At 36.7% G+C, this 21,545-nt stretch overlaps 1 protein-coding gene across 1 annotated transcript in view; it reads left to right on the plus strand.

Moving 5' to 3' along the window:
• PPM1D (protein phosphatase, Mg2+/Mn2+ dependent, 1D) overlaps nt 1–18,854 on the plus strand; it is a gene marked incomplete at its 5' end in the record, with an annotated part of 33,755 nt that extends 14,901 nt beyond the window's left edge. Inside the window, 4 exons of the mRNA XM_005858698.2 lie at nt 3,394–3,518; nt 11,824–12,014; nt 14,234–14,479; nt 17,445–18,854. Of these exons, the coding sequence (XP_005858760.1) occupies nt 3,394–3,518; nt 11,824–12,014; nt 14,234–14,479; nt 17,445–18,002 (1,120 nt within the window). The remainder of the gene's footprint in view (nt 1–3,393; nt 3,519–11,823; nt 12,015–14,233; nt 14,480–17,444) is intronic.
• Nucleotides 18,855–21,545: the final 2,691 nt, after the last annotated feature.

The raw sequence follows: 21,545 nt of genomic DNA on the forward strand, positions 1-21,545 counted from the left end.
ATGAAACTCACTTGAGGGTGGGAGGCTACAGAATGGCTCCTGGATTTCTGTAAGGCTCATTGCTGAAAACAACATGATACAAGCTGCCTGCTCTCATATTGTTTCCTGTTCTGTATCCCACAAAATTAAATGAGCCTGGTTTCATGCTATAATATATTTGATCCTTTGAGTGTGAAGGTCATCTGTATGACACTTTGTATAATACTGCTGGTAGTCATGCAAAGTGGGCTTTGCAATTGCAAATTGAATTCATGTATGTATTTGGGTTTTTTCTGGGCTTTCTATTTTTTTTTAAAAATAGATAGAAATATCAATGATGAGAGAGAATCATTGATCTGCTACCTCCTGCATGCCCCACACAGGATCGTGCCTGCAACCCGGGCATGTGCCCTGACTGGGAATTGAACTGTGACCTCCTGGTTCATAGGTGGACGCTCAACCACTGAGCCATGCCAGCCAGGCTTACTTTTTAAATTGAGGCTTTATTATAGTTTGTAACATGGGTAGGCCTAATCCCTTCTCATTAATTTTTAAAATACATTTTTCTTGCCTATTTCTTTATCTTGCTATATGAACTGTTAAATTACATTTTCTTTGATTGTCATAAGTTTTTTTTACAGTTTATGTTTTTTTGTCTTATCTCTTAAAATACCATCTGGATAATTGGACAGATGCTCTTTGCTATTTGGAAGCAGGTGTCTTTTTGCATAAATTGAACTGTTTTATTATAAGTCATTTCCTCCTTTCCCTCTGTCTCACCCTAGGCAACTGGCCAGTGCTCTGTTTTTCCAGCCTTCTGTTGCTGTCAGTCAGCTCCCTGCATATCAGGCTGTTCTTTTGTGTATGTCTATGCTTTTATTATAAAAATTTTAAGCATAATTAAAGGTAAAGAGAGTATTCTAATGAATTCTCATGTATATGAGGTATTTTTAATAATAGAATGCCTATAGGTAACAGAATAAGCAGCATATAAAATGATATAGTGTAATCTCAACTATGCTGAGAAATAAGAATAGGATAGAAATATACCAAATGTTAAAAATTTAACATTTGAGTGGAAGGTCAGTCTGTATGACACTTTGTATAATACTGTCTTTCGATGGTACAGGGTAATGGTGAGGAGTGCAATAAAAGCAGCATTCCTTCTAACATTGCTTTGTTTTTTTTTATTCCAAATTTAAAACTTTATTTTAATCAGTACCATTATTTTGTCTTTTCTTCCTCAGAAATATAGAGACCATAATATTTTTTAATATTAAGTGTTAAGAGAGCTGCTAGTATAGTTATATTGGAAGCAATTGGTAGCTACTATAATTACTTAAGTATTAAGTCTTATTTTTAGGGAGCAGGTTTAGGAAATTCCAGTAGGGCTTAAGGTGTTAGGGAGACAGAATGTAGGTATCTCTTTTCCTGAAATTCTCATGTTTCATAGATTTTTCTGAATGATAGATTTAGTATTTATTCTCTGATTTGCTTTTTAATTTTTTTTTATCTTTTTAAGGTGTTTTTTTTTTTTCCCTTCGGATTTGCTTTTGAGGCTCAGCATTAAAGAAAGCATAAAATAATAAAATGACTGCCTTTGATATTCTTTCTTACTTTTGTTAGGACCTAGAACAATCTTGCTTTCAGAATTGTGAATTAAACTAAAAAGGGATAGTAAATTAGCAACTCTCTTGGATTTCTCTTCTATATTAACATTAACATTGTTTTTTGATTATTCTGTACTTGCTTCATTCCTTCCCTGTGCTGCCTGGTATAGTAGCCACGAGCTACATATGGCTGTTTAAATTCAAGTATAAATTAATCAAAATTAAATAGAATTAATTCAGTTTCACATTTGCAGTGCTCAGTAGGTACACATAGCTTGTGACTACTGTATTTGGGCAGTGCAGGGTAAACATTTCCATAATTGCAGGAAGTTACATGATACAGCTGCTGAAATCTCCTGGTTTGTTCTTATCAGATGAGTTTGTTTTCTACTTTAGAAAGAAGATTGAGGTTCTCCTTCTGTATTTCATGGGTGTTTTTTGTTTGTTTGTTTGTTTTATTTTCTTTTTGGTCAGAGGAAGATTGTTCTTTTCTCATTTGTAAGGTTTATGCCTTTATTTTACTTCTCTTAGGACTTTTTTCCCATTTATTTCTTCTCTCGCTAGTATTTTTATCCCTTTGAAGTTAGAACAGAGATGTAAAAACCATAGAGGATAACCAGATGGCTGCTGCTGAGGTGTACAGCAGGCATTTCATAGTGACATTTATTTGGAGGTGATGTCCATTATTTGTCCTGTCTTCAGTTTTCCATACCTTGAAGCCAGTTTAGTTTCAGTGCTCATCAAGTTTAGGGAAATAAGAGTCAGGCTACTCAAAGCCAACATAGTAAACTAATAAGAGACTCATATGTCAGAATGTTATAGTACTTATTAGTGAGAAAAATAACAAGTCATCTGTCTTTGACAGCCTTGGGAATGAATCATTATGATTAGCATGTGTCTGTCAAATGGACCTAATATTGTTTCTTGGAAATACTCTTTGCCATTCCACACCCCAACTTTTCTAGCCTTCCAGACGAACATTTGTCCTCTATTTATTTTTTTAAAAATTCAGGCAGATTATGATTAAATTGATTTAAGGGTCAGCTTCCCAATTCAATAATATAGGCACAGGGTAGAGAAACCATCTCTATTGGTTTATTTTCCCATCTCTATTGTTTTCAATAACATTTTTTGTTCCAAGACTTATTTCCATGTTTTAGGCAACCTAAAGTATCCTAACTCCTAGAGTTACTAGTTACAGATTTCTGTTGCTCCTATGCCAAATTTCTAGGATGGTTTTTCTTATTCTGTAACTCTGAAATCTACATTTTTACAGATCTGTTTCCAAAGTCTAATCTTACACTTCTGATTATAGAAATATCTAACTACATAGATATTTCTATTGAGGTATTTACTATTAATTCCTTAAATAAAAATATTAAAAATTAATTTCTGAGTACCCTCAAATCCCTCAAAAACTATATAACCTTTTCTTTGTAATTTCTTTTATCACTATTTAATTCCTCTCATTTATATCCTCTTCTTCCTCCCATTCATTTTTTTTTTAGTTATCAAGTTATCTTGGCCCCCCCCCCTTTTTTTTTATGATAGCTACTCATTTTTCTTCCCATTACTACCAGTCCATTCTGCTTTAGTAATCTTCAGATTCTCCTCTTCTTAACCTACCCTACTTTATTTTTCCTTTCTGAACAGGAACTTTGGCTTATGCATCTTTGTATCTGAAACAGACAAGTCATTATTTTGTGATAATATAATCTGATTTTATTTGTGATTTAACATATAGAGCCACCTTAGTTGTTATGTTTTAATTATATAGAGTATTTATGTGAACTCTGTTTTTTAGTGTGATGAACAAGTCTGGGGTGAATCGTGTAGTTTGGAAACGACCTCGGCTCACTCATAATGGACCTGTTAGAAGGAGCACAGTTATTGACCAGATTCCTTTTTTGGCAGTAGCAAGAGCACTTGGTAAGTACAGCTTACATTTGGTGAAATCATATTGGCTATTCTATAATATATGGTAGCAAAATGAAAAAGATTCTAAATCCTCATTTGGCACACAATGGGGGTAGAAATATGATGATATTATATTAAATGCTTTAACACCTAAGTGAGGGGAAGGTTAATGTATAGATTTCAATGCCATTTACCAGGTGTACTGGTTAATAATTTGGATTTTGTAATCAAAGAAAACACGATAATTTCAAGAGAAACATCAAAAGTGCTTTATTCAATGTCCATCCCTAGCTACACATTTCCCCCATCTTTCAGGTAATTTGTGGATACTGTCCCAATAGAACTTTTCTTGTTTTGAGGCAAACCATTCAGAGACCCAATTTTCCACTTCTTCGTACGTTTTGAAGTGCTGCTCAGAAAGTGCGTGTACCATCAATTGGAACAAGTGGTAATCTGAAGGAGCAAGATCTGGTGAATACGCTGTTGGGTTAATACTTCCCAGGCAAGATCTTTTAATGTGTCTTTAACTGGTTTTGAAGTGTGTGATGGTGTGTTATCATGAAGCAAAATTACTTTGTTGTGTCTTCTGGCCCATTCTGGTCGTTTCACGATCAAAGCGTGGTTCAAATTGATTATTTGTTGTCAGTAGCGATCAGTATTAACGGTTTCACTTGGTTTTAGAAGCTCATAATACACCACACCTTTCTGATCCCACCATACGCAGAGCATTGTCTTCTTTCAGAAGCAATTTGGTCTTGCAGTCGATGTTGATAGTTGACCTGGATCAACCCCTGATTTTGTGTGTTTGGGATTCTCAAAAGAAATCCACTTTTCATCGCCAGTCACAATTCGATGCAAAAAAGACTTTCTTTCGTGCCGTTGAAGCAACATTTTTAAAAAATATATTTTATTGATTTTTTACAGAGAGGAAGGGAGAGGGATAAAGAGAAACATCGATGAGACAGAAACATCGATCAGCTGCCTCCTGCACGCCCCCTACTGGGGATGTGCCCGCAACCAAGGTACATGCCCTTGAGTGGCATCGAACCTGGGACCCTTCATTCCGAAGGCCGACACTCTATCCACTGAGCCAAACCGGTTAGGGCTGAAGCAACATTTTACTGATGACTTTTCGGTTTTCCGTTTGTCTTTCATTCAGTTGATGTGGCACCCATTTTCCGTCCTTTAAAATCTTTCCCATTGCTTGAATGATCGGAAATTGCTGAGCAGTGTTTAATCTTTCTGCAAGTTGTTTTTGAGGTTGACATGCATCTTTTTCCAATAATGCTTGTAATTGTTGGTCTTCCAACTTTTTCGGTTGACCTGGACATTCTTTGTCTTTCACATTATAATCATCACGTTCACAAGTATCTTGAGATGGAGCATGTTCACCATAAGCTTCCTGAAGTATACGATAACTTTCAGCAGCACTTTTCTTCAAAATAAAGTAATTAATTAAAACTTCCCAGAAATGCTCTTTTTTTGGCACAAAATTTGACATTTTTAAGTGTAAAAATATCTATGATGTTAACACCTTCAGCAAATTTGACATATGAAGTTTTGAAGCTTGTTGTCAATACAACAAAATAGCATACATATCAAATGGCATATATATCAACATACGTGTTACTCCATCTATTGAAAAAAATACGTATTATTAACCGGTACAACTGGTACTCTTCTATCATGAATCATATTCAGTGTTTTGCTAACTCCCATCTATACTAGGGAAGTACATGTATGCCTATGCTTAATGTTACCCTTAAAATTTATTTCTAAATGTTCTTTCCTACTTAAAACCTTTATATTTCTCTTAAGGGTCTTCAAAGCTCTTTTTTTGTTTTTGTTTTTGAATATATTTTATTGATTTTTTTACAGAGAGGAAGGGAGAGGGACAGAGTTAGAAACATCGATCAGCTGCCTCCTGCACACCCCCTACTGGTGATGTGCCTGCAACCAAGGTACATGCCCTTGACCCGAATGGAACTCGGGACCCTTCAATCCGCAGGCCGACGCTCTATCCACTGAGCCAAACCAGTTAGGGCTTCAAAGCTCTTTTTTAGGTAGAAAAGTAAATTGTCCATGATAAAATAAAAATACTTGCTTTCTGGCCCACCTTGTAAGGAAAGTTAGAAGATTGTATATATAAAAGTCTTAATCTTGGATGTGCTAATTTTTATTCTAAAATTTTTTTTAGTCTTAGAAAACATCCTTTCCTCCCTTCTCTCCCTCTTTTCTCTAACAGACACTTAAATACTGACTTGGTGCCAGGCATTGTGTTAGGTTTTGGTGAGATATAACAGATACACTGTCTGCCCTCATGGGGCAAGACTATGTAGTTGGAGAGACAGGCAATAAAGAAGTAACTTGTAAATGAAATAATTATAGGTTAGAAAATACAATGAGGGAAAGAAACAGGGTCCTGTGATAAGGAAGAATTTAAAAGAGGACAATTATTTTAGATAGTGTGATGGAAATGTTCCTTTAGGAAGTGTTACTTTGGCTGAGATATAATGACTGAGAAGGAGCTTGGGGTTTTTTATTTGTTGTTTTTCTCACCAGATCATGGTTTATTATGAAGGAATATAACTGAGGAATAGCCAGATGAAAGAGATGGTATAGGGCCGTGGTCGGCAAACTGCGGCTCGCGAGCCACATGCGGCTCTTTGGCCCCTTGAGTGTGGCTCTTCCTAAGCCTTAGGAGTACCCTAATGAAGTTAATAACAATGTACCTACCTATATAGTTTAACTTTAAAAAATTTGGCTCTCAAAAGAAATTTCAATCGTTGTACTGTTGATATTTGGCTCTGTTGACTAATGAGTTTGCCGACCACTGGTATAGGGCAAGATATGGGAAAAGGGCGCAGAGCTTCCATACCCTCTACAGGCACCACTCTTACCAAATCTTCATGTGTTCACAAACCAGGAGACTCCTTGAACCCCATCATTTTTTGAAAAGAAGCTATTCTTGTGAAGATCCTGTTTAAGAATATTCAGGCATGGATCCTGAATTAGGAAAGAGCTTAGCATGTTCTAGGAATTATCAAAAGGTTGTAGTTAATAAGGCAGATGTGGGCCACATCGTGACAGGTACCAGCATTCCAGTCTAAGTGTAGTACTGGGAAGCATAGAAAAATGTTAAGCTAAGGCCCTGGCCAGTGTGGCTCAATCCAGATTAAAGGAGGCCAAAGAAATGTTACAAGTAAATGCTATTCCTGATTCTAGGCTGGATCCTATAAAGGACACTATTAGGCCATCTGATAGTTTTTGGAATATGGATGGTAGACAGTAGATTAGGCAGGTATTATATTAGTGTAAATTTATGAAGCTGATAACTCTGCTGAGAGAGCGAAGTAGCAGCTACAGTGTGTTTTTATGATCTAGTGTCATTAGTGACACTTGCTCATTTTATTTGTTAGCACTGTGTCACTAAGTCTAGCCCGCCCTTGAGTGGAGGGGAATTAGGTCTACCTCTTTAAAAAAGAGTATCAAAGAATTTGTGCACACATTTTAAAAACACACAGTTACCCCTTCTTCATGATTATTCATTCATTCACCAAATATTTATTAAATGCCTGCTAGCATTCTAGTCTAAATGTACTGTTCTGGGTTCTGGGGATCCCACAATGAACAAAACAGTAAAAAATTTCTGGACCTGTAGAATTTAGAATTTACTCTATTTCTAGAAGGGGGAAACAGATGATACACTAAAATAAATAAAAAGAATATAGATTGACTCTAGTCGGTTTGGCTCAGTGGATAGAGCATCGGCCTGATACTGAAGGGTCGCAGGTTCGATTCTGATCAAGGGCACATACCTGGGTTGCAGGCTCGATCCCTGGCGCCTGTCAGGGCACGGACCTCTGGGCATGTGCAGGAGGCAACCATTCGATGTGTCTCTGACATGGATGTGTTTCTTTCTCTCTGTCTCTCCCACTTCCTTCCACTCCTGTGAAAAATAAAACGAAATGTTGTGGGGGTAAGGGTGCAATTTTAAATGGGATTGTCAGAAGTCTGGAAAGATGACATTTGAGTAAAGAGATGAGGCATTAATATCTGGCGGTGTCTCGGGCAAGATAATTTAGGCAGAAGGAACAATAAATGAAAATGACCTTATTACTTAGGTCTTTAAAAATTTTTTTATTGAAATTATTGGAGTGATTTAGGATATTTCCCCTTAACTGAGCATTTTAAAAGGTGGAAGTTGCCATTAACTGATATAGCAAAGACTGGACCATCAGTTATAAGGGATTCAGTACTTTAACAGATGTTAAATGGTGATGTCCAGTTGGCTCTGGCTATGGAATTGACCGTAGGTAAGGTTTAGGCTGGAGATATTAATTGGGAGCCAGAGCATAGAGATAATGATGTTCAAAGGCCTGTGACTTAAGGAGGTCATCAAGAGATTGAATGTAGATAGAAATGGGGAAAGAGTCAGTGACTGAACCCTGAGATACTATCACTGTTAAGAGTTGGGGGTATGAAAGGAGTAACAAGGCAAAACAAGACTGAGAAAGAGCTGCAAGTAAAATAGAAGGAAATTCAGGAGAGCATGTCCTGAAAGTTAAGTAAGAAAGTGTTTCAAGAAGGTATTTTTTATAAACATGTTTTTATTGATTTTAGAGAGGGAGGGAGGGAGAGAGAGAGAGAGAAAAAACATTGGTCGGCTGCCTCTTGCACGGCCCCCACTGGGGATCGAGCCTGCAACCCAGGCATATGCCCTGACTGGGAATCAAACTGGCGACCTCTTGGTACATGGGTCGATGTTCAACCACTTGAGCCACACTGGCGGGCTCAAGAAGGTATTTTGTTATATGTCACTTTTACCTGTTATATGTCAGTATTTCAAATACTGTTGATAGTTCAGGTAAGGGGAGACTGAGAAGTGACCATTGGGTTTAGTAGCAATGTGGAGGTCCTTGGTGATTTTGACAAGCTATCTTTTGGTAGGATAGTAAGACTCTAGTCATTATTGGAGTTGGTTCAAGAAAGAGCAAGAGGAGGAAAATTTGATAATAGCAAATTTAGACACTCTTCCTAGTTGTTTTATTATGAAGGAAAAGAGAGAAATGAGGCTTTAGCTGGAGCAGAAAGTATAGGGTCAAGAGAGAATTTGCTGCTGCTGTTTTAAAAAGGGAAAGAATAATAACAGTCGATAGGAAAGATCTACTAGAACAGTGAAAACTTCATGTAGGAGGTAAATGGTAATTGCTATAGTAATGTCCTACACATTTGAATATAACTTTGTAAATAAATTCATGAAAATGAATGAATCTTTATATAAAAAGACTTGTATAGGAGAGATGAAATTGTTTTAGTTATGAAAAAATGGCTTCTCTTTTTCTCTTGAGTTTACTTTCTATCACATTTTCTCCTAAAAAATAACAATTCCCTTTACATTTGAATATTTAAGCTAAAAATGATTTGTTATATTTTTCAGTCCTTATTCTGGCACTTGGGGAATATATTTAAGAAAGAAATTCTAGTTTTCTTTAACTTGTTGCATGATAATACTTATTGGCCTAAATTAAATGATAGTATTTAGCACCATTATTATGATTTATGGCTATTTTCTGTTTTTATTTGTGGAAGAAAACTTTACTTATAAAAATGGGTACCATTTTAGCACTAATGATGAACATAATTTACTACAAATGAAGCAAAGGTGCCTCCTAGTGGCTGCCTGATGGAATTGCATATGAGTCTCACAAATCATTTATTCTTTTTTTTTGTAATATATTTTTATTGGTTTCAGAGAGGGAGACGGGGAGGGGGAGAGAGAAAGAGAGAGAGAGAGAGAAAACATCAGTGATGACAGAGAATCATCGATTGGCTGACTCCTGCATGCCCCCTACTGGGGTTCGAGCCTGCAACCTGGGCATGTGCCCTTGACTGGAATCGAACCCAGAGACCTTCCATCCCAAACTGATGCTCTATCCACTAAGCCAAACCAGCGAGAGCCATTTATTTAGTTAGTTAGTTAGTCAGCCAGTTAGTTAGTTAGTTAGTTAGTTGTTGACACTATTATAGATTTTTATTAAGGGCAGTATTTACCAAGCACATAGCCTTTGCCCTCATGGAAGCTCACAGTTTAAAGAAGGGTAGAAGCATTCATCAAATGATCACAAAAAGAACTTAAAATTATGACAAGTGCTTGTAAAAGAAAAAAAGTGCTTGCATATTGGGCTAAAGAAAATTTAAAACAGGGGTATTTTACCTAACTGAATATGTCAGAGGAATGATGTTTGAGCTGAGGCCTGAAGAATTACTAGAAATTTAGAGAGGAAGAGCCCTGTTAGTGTTGCTCAGTGGTTGAGTGTCAACCTATGAATATGAACTAGGAGGTCACGGTTCGATTCCAGGTCAGGGTGTATGCCCAGGTTGCTGGCTCGGTCCCCAGTGGAGGGCTTGCAGTAGGCAGCCAATCAATGATTCTCTCTCATCATTGATGTTTCTATCTCTCCCTCCCTCTGAAATCAATTAAATAGATAGATAGATAGATAGATAGATAGATAGATATAGATATATATGTATATATATATTTATTTATTTTTTTAAAGAGGAAGAAAGTGTTTTCTAGGCATAGGAGCGGAATTTGTGAATAGCTCTGTGATACGGGAAGTATGGTGAATAAAAGGGACTCTAATGAAGGCCTGGGTAGCTGGAACAGAGATATGGGAATAAGAGGCATGGATAAAATGAGAAAATAATGCATTTTTATAGTCTGGATATCTTAAGAACAAGAGTAAACTATTGCAGAGTTGGAGTGGGAAATATATAACTAGATTTTTGTGTTTTTAAAATTATAGCAAAATACATATAACATAAAATGTAATTTCTTAATTTTGTGCAGTTTAGTGGTATTAAGTACATTTACATTGTTGTGCAGCCATCACCCCATCCATTTTAAATTTGTGTTTTCAAGAGATGGGTTTTGGTTGTAGTTTTTTTTTTTTTTTGGTTGTAGTTTTGAGAATGGATTACCAGTAGGTGAGGCAGTAGTTTCTGGAAAGCTCTCCATGGAAAGCTGCTGACAGAGGAGGTGGGGTGCTGAAATTCATTAGGGGCACAGACAACTGGGTGCCATGTGTCACAGGAGTAAGCAGAGAACATACTGAAATCAGAAGAAAGGCCTTTCTCCTCTGGTGTTCCCCCAGTGTCCCTACTGAGGACAAAAGGGAAATGACCATTGAGCAAGTAACCAACAATATCTGCCACAGGGCCCAAGGTCCCTCCTTTAAGTATGTATGGGAATGACATTATGATCCTATTTTAGTTCAAGGCCCAATTCTGATCCTTATTTATTTGATCTCACATGGATGTTTCTCTCTCTCCCTCTTCCTTCCTCTTTCTAAAAATCAATTTTAAAAAACGTTAAAAATTCTGTTGGGATTCTGGTTTGAATTACTAGTGCGTTCACTTTATAAGTTATTTTTGGAAGAATTAACATTTTTATAATATTAAGTCTTCCTTTCTATGAATATAGTTTATTTCTCCATTTCTAAAAGGAATCTAATTGTAGAGTCTTTTCCATAAAAGACTATCACACCTTTTGTTAAATTTATTTCTAACTACTTTACATTTGGTTCAATGTTGTAATGGAATTGTTTAAAATTTTGTTTTCTATTTCTTGCTATTGTGTAGAAATACACAATTGACTTTTTAAGAAAATCCTTACCCAAGGATATTTTTTCCATTGATCTTTAGAGAGAGAGTAGAAGGGAGGGGGAAGGAGGGGAGAGACATTGACTGGTTGCTTCCCACACACACCCCGACGGGGCCTGGGATCGAACCTGCAACCGAGGTACATGCCTTGTCCAAGAATCGAATCTGTGACCCTTTGGTCCATGGGCCAATGCTCTAACCACTGAGAAAACTGGCCAGGGCTACAGTTGACTTTTATATATAGGGTTTGTATTTAACAACTTTGCTAAATGTATCTATTCTGATAATTTATCTAATTTTTTTTGTTTCCCATGTAGAAATAAAACCATTTGCAAATAATGATAGTTTTATTTTCTCCTTCCTGATTTATATATCTGATTTATTTTTATTATCTTACTGTGCTGGAAAGGATCTCCAGTATAATAATATTGGAGGAGAAGTGGTGGTAGAAGGCATATTTTTGTCAGGTTAAGGGAGTTACCTTAAATCTCTATTTTGCTAGGAAACTTTTTTAAAATACCATGAATGGATTTTGAATGTTATCAAACACTTTTCTGCACCTATTGAAATGAACATGTACATTTTCTCTTTTAATCTGTTGATGTGATACTACTATTTTGGAAATAATACTTCTTGCTGCTTCTGCTCTCAGGTGATTTGTGGAGCTATGATTTCTTCAGTGGTGAATTTGTAGTGTCACCTGAACCAGACACAAGTGTTCACACTCTTGATCCCCAGAAGCACAAGTATATTATCTTGGGGAGTGATGGGCTTTGGAATATGATTCCACCTCAAGATGCCATCTCAATGTGCCAGGACCAAGAGGAGAAGAAATACATGATGGTGAGAAGTGACTCAGTAATTTGATATTATTGTGTATACATTGTTTTGGTGCTTTTTGTTTACCTTAAATAGATATTTGCATTGGCCTGACTTAGAAGTAAGCAAAACATAGCTTTTGCAGCTCATTAGTGGGACGAGGCAGGAAATATATAAAACCTAGGTAGCAAAAGACATAACCACTGACTTCATTATGAATAGCCCTCGACGTAATGACCTTTGAAACCTCACCAATTCTCTTTTTTTAAAATCGAGATATATTTCACACCCTAACATTTATTTACCCTTTTAAAGCATACAATTTAGTGATTGTTAGTATATTCTCACTTGTGTAACCATCACCACTATTTAATCCCAGAACATTTTCATCAGTGCTTCTCCCTAACAAAACCTCTCTCCTTCTCCCTTCCTCTCTCTGAAGTCAATTAAAAAATATTTAAAAAATAAAATTAAAAAGGACACAATATTAGGGGGGCTCAGATAATCAGCTGAAACAGTGAGCTGAGGGAATTGGCTTATACAGATTTTTTTTTTTATGGAGCTTTGCTTGGGAGGGAAATATAGAGGCATACTGAAAAAGTGAAAGGTAAAGGAGTTCTCGGTGAACTACTGTTTGGACAATGATGAAACATGTACTGGGGAATGTGTTAGATTCATGAATTAGAAATTAATGCTGCCTTTTGTCATTTGTGAGGTGCAAGTTTTTTCATGTGAGAAATTGAGAAACAAAGGCAGTATTTAAAAAATCATTACAAAATGATACTTATCTTGGGGATGCAAGATAATAAGATTTTATTTATTTATTTTTAAACACAGTTTTATTGATTTCAGAGAGAAAGAGAGAGAGATAGAAACATAAATGACGAGAGAGAATCATTGATCAGCTGCCTCCTACATGCACCCTACTGGGGATCAAGCCCAAAACCTGGGCATGTGCCCTGACTGGGAATCTAACTGTGACCTCCTGGTCCATAGGTTGATACTCAACCACTGAGCAACACCGGCCAGGCTAATTAAGGTTTTAAACAAAGCAGCTGAGAAGAGTTATTTGCAGTTTGCCATGTGTCGAAATACTGTAACATGCTTAAGATCAGACAACACCAAGTAAAGATGTTTCCCTATTTTTTTTTTTCAAGGAAAGGATAAAAAAACACAACCCAGTTATTTATCCAGTTTGAATATATATACTTCAGGGATACAGATGACAACCAAATGACTTATAGTATGTTATAGATAATGTAAATATTTTATATGTAATGCTTAAAGAACAAGATAGTACATCATATAGTATACATTATAGTATATTATAATACATTAATATGTTTGTACTTAGAGTATGTTAATATATTTTATTAGGTTACATGAAATAACATCAAAATATTTTTCCATTTGTAGTTCATGATGTATTTCCTTTTCAACCACTTCCACTCATTTTCATAGTTCAGTTATTTCTAGGGGTACTTTTGAAGACATGTAGCCCTATTTTCTGGAGCACATCATTTTCATTTCTGTTCTCTGAAACTTAGCAATGATTGAATCCATGTATGACGCTGAAAGTTTTCTTCCAAACTACATTTATTTGCATAACATGAGGTTATTTAAGTTTTTAATTTTACTCTTTGTTGATTTGTTTTTATATCCATACCATAACAACTTATTGTGTTGCTTTTTTTCTCTTATGCATGACACTGACCGACCATTTTAAAATATATGTTTAAGGGTCATTTATATTTCCTTGTCTCTGAATTTTGTTCATATTCTTTGACAATTTTATTTTGGGTCATTGTCTTTGATTTTCAGAAGCTCTTATTTTAGGAGGAAATTGGCCCTTTACAATGAGTTGTTGTTTTTTTGTTTTGTTTTTTGCCATACTTATTTCATTTGTGAATTGTTTATCTATAATAACTTGATGTTTACTTTGCTTTTTAGATAACTTCTATATAACTTTTCTTAATAACTATATGTAACTTTTCTTCCCACATTTCTTGCTACCAAAAAGATAAGAATACAGGTGAAATTTAACCAAAGAATAAGCTTTATTTTATTATTTTTTGAAAATTTAGAATAGTATGATTTTGACATAGTTTTAGGATCTATGGATAATGTTTGAAATTTTGAAAATTTAATTTAGGTCATATTGAACATCAAATTTTTAATTTGATACATGTGTAGTGGTGACTAAATTTGAGTGGTTGACTTCCGTCTCCTTCTTTTAAATATAGGGTGGTGAGCATGGACAATCTTGTGCCAAAATGCTTGTGAATCGAGCACTAGGCCGCTGGAGGCAGCGCATGCTTCGAGCAGATAATACCAGTGCCATAGTAATCTGCATCTCTCCAGGAGTGGGTAGTCAGGGAAATTTCACCAATGATGATGAGCTCTATCTGAACCTAACTGATAGCCCTTCCTATAATAGTCAAGAAACCAGCCTGCGGACTCCTTCCCCAAGTTCTACACCACCAGTCAAGGTATATAGTTCTATAGTATTTAAGTTGTTTTAATAGACAGAGTTTCTTTGGTTAGTGTTACTTGAAAACAGTTTCCAGATTTCTTATATAATAAGACTTTGGATTTGAACTAGTCTCAAGAACCTGATGAATCTTTGTCATGTAACTTATTGTCAGTGAGCCATCTTTGCACCAATACGTACTTATTATTCTGAATGCCAAATGTGTGTACAGCACCTAATAGAAAGTTGGTTAGATATGGCCCCTGAAGAATATTAACAATATTTTAAAAAAATTAATCTGGGTTGAGTCTAAGTAGTGGACGCAGTTGCCTGTGCTAACAGATGCAATGTATTACCACAGAATGCCAACAAAAAGAGAAGGAATAATCTGAATTTAAAAAGACACAGCACAACAGAAATTCCTATAAATCGTGTTAACTCTGAAATTGTCCCATTGTTTTTGCTGTTTGCTTTTATAAAGGAATACCATCTAACATCTGACATTGTTATACAAACTAGAGCAATATGTTTTATTTCTATAAGTGTGTTGAATAGTACATTTTTCTTGTGACTGAATTAGTGACGTGATTATTTGGTAGTAGGAAGCCTTCTGTCTACAGAACTCACTGCTGCCCTGTCTTGTTGCAAATCCTTTTTCTATAATTTAAGCAGGATGAACTCTTGGTCAATAATTACTTATCACTAGATATAGTTTTCTGTGGTCAGCTAGAACATGCTTGTGACCAGCATAGGTATTGGAATCAACCCAATTCAGAGGGATAAACTCACATACAACTTTTGTTTTGATATTATTGAAAGTCATATAATATACAGTTTGTATACTATTCTAGAACAAAAACCGTCTTGTTATCCTTTCTCCATACTGGTACGTTGAAATAAGGTTGCTGCCCATTATCTAGAGTGTTAAAACAGATAAGAAGTATTGAGCTTTCAATTAACTGTGCAGTGTAAAATAAATGAATCAATGACCTCAGAAAGAAAAAGTATCTTGCCCTAGCTGATTTGGCTCAGTGGACAGAGCGTTGGTCTGCGGACTGAAGGGTCCCGGGTTCAATTCCGGTCAAGGGCATATGTCCGGGTTTCGGGCTCGATCCCCAGTGGGGGGCATGCAGGAGGCAGCCGATTGATGATTCTCTCTTCATTGATGTTTCTATCTCTCTCTCCCACTCCCTTCCTCTCTGAAATCAATATATATATATATATATAATTTTATTTTTTTAAAAAAGAAAAAGTATCTATATATATAAAAGCCTAAGTGACCATTACGACTGGTCGACCAAATGACTGGTCAACTGGTCGCTATGACACAGACTAACCACCAGGGGGCAGACGCTTAATGTAGGAGCTGCCCCCTGGTGGTCATTGTGCTCCCACAGCCAACCTCCTGTGGCTGGCCAACCTCCCACAGTCCCTCCCCCGCCGGACTGGGTGAGACAGCCCCTATCGGCCCCGATCGCCCACCAGACCGAGGGACCCCACCTGTGCACAAATTTGTGCGCCAGGCCTCTAGTATTCTTAGAAGAAGCAATCTATTTGGGACAGTACCAAATTAGGAACATGGGTTTCTCATCTTCAGTTTCCATTGGACCTAAAGTAAAAAAAAAATTTATTTTTTTTCAGTAAAGCATGTTCACGTTCATGGTTAGATTAAAATGCTTTTAGGTGGCTTCAATTTCCCTTTTCTTTTTTATTATAGAAACATTAAAGGGAACATTCTTTTTATGGATATGTTTTTTAACATAGCACTTTTTTGAAAGGTGTTTACTCCTTGGGGATTTTATACCAGAGGAAGACCAGATAATATGTTCTCACTTACCATTCTATAAAAGGGTTTACTTGGCCTTTTCAGAAAATATTAATCCCCTAGGTATGTTCAATAAAAAAATTTCTTTTCCCAGAAAAAAGAATATTTATTTATTTATTTATTTATTATTAATCCTTATTTGAGGATATTTTTCCATTGGTTTTAGAGATAGAAGAAGGGAGGGGAAGAGACACAGAGAGAGAAACAATAATGTGAGAGAGCTACATTATTGGCTCGTTGGGATCGAGTCTGCAACTGAGCCACATCTCCTTGACCAGAATTGAATCCGGGACCTTTTAGTCCACAGGCCGATGCTCGCTCTACTGAGCCAAAACGGCTAGGGCAAGAACATAGTATATTAATAATTTATTTGAGAAGAGAGGGAGCAATTGAGGGGAATGTTACATATTTGAGGGGGGAGATAGTATTTATGCTTAAATTTCTTGAGAAACTATAAAACAAATGATTTTATAAACCCTCACCCGAGGATATTTTTCCAGTGATTTTTTAGAGAAAATGGAAGGGATTGGAGAGACAGAGAGAGAGAGAATCATTGATGTGAGAGAGACACATCAATTGGTTGCCTTCCGCATGTGCCCAGACCAGGGCCAGGGATCGAGCTTGCAACCAAGGTACATGCCCTTTACCGGAATCGAACCTGGGACCCTTCAGTCCACAGGCCAACACTCTTATCCACTGAGCCAAACAGGCTAGGGCAAGACAATTTTATATGGTATTATAGTGGAAGATTGGGTTTGATAGGAAGAATGTTCTTAACTGTCTGGAGATGGGAGAATATTCTGAGTGTATGTATATCTAGAGCTGTACAGCAAAAGGAGTGTACATATCTGAATCACCTGTGAAGCTTCTAAAAAACAATATATGAGAGTTTCTACATGATCTTCACTTATTTTTTGGAGAGTAGCCCTAGCCATGCTCAGTAGGGTGCAAAGCAACAATGTGAGTTTCCTTATGGCATAGTTGCTTTAATGTTGCGCTTTACATTCTCCACTCTACTAAATATTCAGAAATTAGACTATAGAAAGAAGGAAAAAGCCAAATTTGTCATTTATTCTAATGATAACCTTCATCTTCCCAAGGGTCAGGCTGAGTTCTAGAATACGTGATTTCTTATTTGGTTTACTTTCTTGTTTTTCAGTCAATGGAGGAGGACCCTTGGTCAAGGCTGAACTCTAAGGACCATGTACCTGCCCTTGTTCGTAGTAATGCCTTCTCAGAGAATTACTTAGAAGTCCCAGCCGAGGTAGCTCGAGGGAATGTCCAAGCTGCAGTCTTACCCTCAAAAGATCCAGAGCCACTTGAAGAAAATTGCACTAAAGCCCTGACATTAAGGATACATGATTCTTTGAGTAATAGCCTGTCAGTTGGCCTGGTGCCTACCAATTCAACAAACACCATTATGGACCCAAAAAATTTAAAGATGTCAACTTCAGGTCAAATGAAAGCCCAAGAAGTTGAAAGAACCCCTCCAGCAAATTTTAAAAGGACATTAGAAGAATCCAATTCTGGCCCTCTTATGAAGAAGCATAAACGAAATGGTTTAAGTCGAAGTAATAGTGCTCAGCCTGCAAGCCTCGCCACAACCTCACAGCGAAAGAACTCTGTTAAACTTACCATGCGACGCAGACTTAGGGGCCAGAGGAAAATTGGAAATCCTTTACTTCACCAGCACCGAAAAACTGTTTGTGTTTGCTGAACTGTATCTGAAAAATGGCTTTTTTCCAAATTTAGGATATAAGGCTTTTGAAGATGGTGCCGAAGTTGAACTTCTAAAAACAGGACAAAATAAAAATGGTTTGACTTTTTGGAATTCAACAGTTTAATCCTGGCCTTGTACTTGCTTGTATTATAAATGTGAATTTTATAGTTGTTAGGGTATATGTTGCTGTAAAATGTGTGTAAATTTGTATCCTTCACACAAACTCAGTCTCGTACTCTGATACACAGTAAATATAACAGCAGGGCTAAAGGTTTTAAACTTTTAAAAATGCTTATTAAGTCACTTGTGATGAAACTATACAACTTTTTGAAGTAAATTATTAAGCAAACTGGAAAGTGACGTATTTTCATAGTGATCTGTGTTCCACTTAATGTTTCTTAGAGACAACTATTGTCTTTTAAAAATTATTTTTTATTTCTAATTTCATAATTCAGAACTAAATTTTTCATAGAAGAGAAGTAGCTGACTTTTAGTCTCCTTGTCCTGATTAAAATACTATGCACTATCTCGTATTTCAGTAGCATTTTTCTAAAAAAAAAAAAAAAAATCATCAGATATACTCACTAAATCTTTGGAATAGAAGGCTTCTTTCCCTAAAAAAAAAATGCCCCTCTCAGTTATCCCCGACAGTGGCATTTATTAGGTCTTCAAGTAGTTACCCTCTTCTAGTGTTTGCATAAAATATGTGTGAAGTTTTTCTTGCTATTTCAATAATGGATGGTGCTGCTAATTCCCAACATTTCTTAAATTATTATTTTATATATCATACAGTTTCATTGATTATATGGATATGTTTGTTCAGCTAATAAATCAGTAAATTGTTTGTGATATTGCTGGATTTTTATTGTTGGTTTTAATGATATATATTAACTTTCTGTTGTGCCATACCGTGCTTTTAGAGTAACTTAAAATAAATGCATTGTTCATTGAAACAGGCAAAATATCTTAACAGTAAGAATATGGTTAAGTTAGTTATGGCTTATAACATTTGATGACATATTGCAATTAAAAGTGAATAAAACTGTACTTTGGTAATGTAGAAAAAAACTAAAAGGAACTAATACTAAAGCACTATGTCATTTTAGTGTGGTGAATTGTTCTACAATGAGGAATTTTTAAAATTTGTTAATTTAGGACAACATCTCATTGAAAGATTGAAGAGTTGATTATCTCTCTATATAAAATTCTAATATGCAAATAGACCAAACGGCGGAACAACTGAACAACTGGTTGCTATAATGTGCACTGACCACCATGGGGCACGCACAGAACATGGCGGGTATCGGCTGCGGCGGGATGATGGAGCAGGTGAGCAGGAGCGCCAGACCAAGGCGGAGCACCTGTGTCATCAGGGCGAGCCTCTGGTGGTTACTGAAAATTCTTTGCTCCCACGCGCCACCATCCCGCCGGGCACTCGCACCTGCTGCTGGCACCGCCCCGCTCGCACCCACTGCTGGTTCTGGCCCTAATCGATCTGCTCTGGCAGCAGGTGTGAGCAGGGCGGACACTGGCAGCACATGGGAGCGGGGCTGCAGGTAGAGACTGGGGGCCACTGCAGGAGGGGCCGGGGGGTGCAGAGGATGGGCTGAGACCTGCTCCTGTGCCCACTGCAGCCTCGCGGCCCACAATTCCCGTCAAGGTGCATGAACTCCTGCACTGGGCTCCTAGTATACCTATAATATGCTAGGTACTGCATAATTGGAAGCATACTAGTTTTCCATAAGAAAAATAATTGAGGACCAGTGGTCTGGGAAAAACATTATTTGTGGCTAGTTTTTAAAAAGGTATTTTGGGCCCTAGCTGGATAACTCGCTGGTTAGAGCATCATCCCGATATGCCAAGGTTCTGGGTTTGATCCCTCAAAAAAAATGAAACGATTTTTGGATAATAGTTTGTTTTTCAGATCTTTTAAGAGAGAGACATAGCAACTTAGAAACATTTTTTAAGTCAATTTATTGTGAAGGGTTTTTCCATAAATTAGACCTGTAATACCATGTTAGCTGCCCAAAGTAGAAATTCAACAAATCTGAATGTATAGTAAAAGCAAGGAAAATCCATTTAGCTACTTTTTACCTTTTCTGCCAGTGGTTTTAAAGAGAATAATCTAATCCTGTCTATATGAAATTAAAATTTCCATTTGACTAGAGTAATGGATTAAGCACTCTTTAATGCAAAAATGCCACAGCATTAATTCCTCCATAAATCACACTTTTAGTGCAATAGAGTCTAATTATATACCATACTAGTAGTTATCTAATACTGGAAACATTTTTGCCTTGACACATATAAATGCAAATGCTAAAATTAGCTCTTTTCTGTATGTGTTTCTTGGGTTATGTTCAGATGTATTCTTTAAGGAGTTGAAGATGTTATGTAATCACAAATGTTTTAATGTTTCTATTTTTATTAAATTTTATTTGCCTATGTAACAAATCTGCATGATGGAAAATTCATGATGTATAAAATGGTACATAATGGAAAAACCCCAAGTCAGTCCCCAAGGCTACCAGTATTTCCCCCCTTTTTTGTGTATTCTCTCTGATAATCTATGCATAGACTGAAACTATGTGTTTATTGCTTAATCTTATCTTTTGAAGATTGTGTCCATAGCAGTACATTATAGAGCCTCATTATTTAGTACTAGAGGCCCGGTGCACGAAATTTGTGCACTTGGGCAGGGGGAAGGGTGTACCTCAGGGGATGTCCAACTGATGGCTTGGGCCCGCTCTCCTAAGCTGGCAGTTAGACATCTTAGTGCTACTGCAGAGGCAGGAGAGGCTCCCGCCACCACCCCTGCACTTGCCAGCTGTGAGCCCGGCTTCTGGCTGAGCAGCCCTCCTCCTGTGGGAGCACACTGACCACCAGGGGCAGCTCCTGCATTGAGCGTCTGCCCCCTGGTGGTCAGTGGGTATCATAGCGACTGGTTGTTCCACCATTCGGTCGATTTGCATATTAGCCTTTTATTATATAGGATTCTGTTTAGTCTGTGGATATTTCACTTTGCCACTACTTAACTATGTCCACTAAAAGGAAAACACTATTTCTTCCTTTATGCACAGAATACTCTGACATAATATGTATGGGTTTTCCTACACCAAGTAATTCTCTAATTTCTGTAGACACCAACTGGATGTCCTACAATTCAATTCAGTTCTGTATCTACCTGGAGTTATCAGAACCCACAAATTAAGAGCTCAGTCTCAAAAGACTGCATCCACTTCAGATACCAATTATAAATCACATATACTTTTGATCAAGTGGCTATAAATCAGGGTTTCTACAATCCCATCCACAGGTTTGATAATTTGTTGGTAAGAGGTCTCAGTTCCTTGCCATATGCGCCCCTTCATAGGGCTTCTCACAATATATCCATTAACTTCCTTTTTCAATATTTTGTAGAACAGGTTCTTGACCTATTTATCTCATGCCTTAAAGATTAAAATATGGTAGTTATGAAAAAAAAATTTAGTTATGTATTGCATAAAAATACCTCAAAATTTAGTAGCTTAAAACAATAAA

This window comes from Myotis brandtii, unplaced genomic scaffold (genome assembly GCF_000412655.1).
Source record: "Myotis brandtii unplaced genomic scaffold, ASM41265v1 scaffold120, whole genome shotgun sequence".
In the NCBI taxonomy this organism is placed as follows: Eukaryota; Metazoa; Chordata; class Mammalia; order Chiroptera; family Vespertilionidae; genus Myotis; species Myotis brandtii.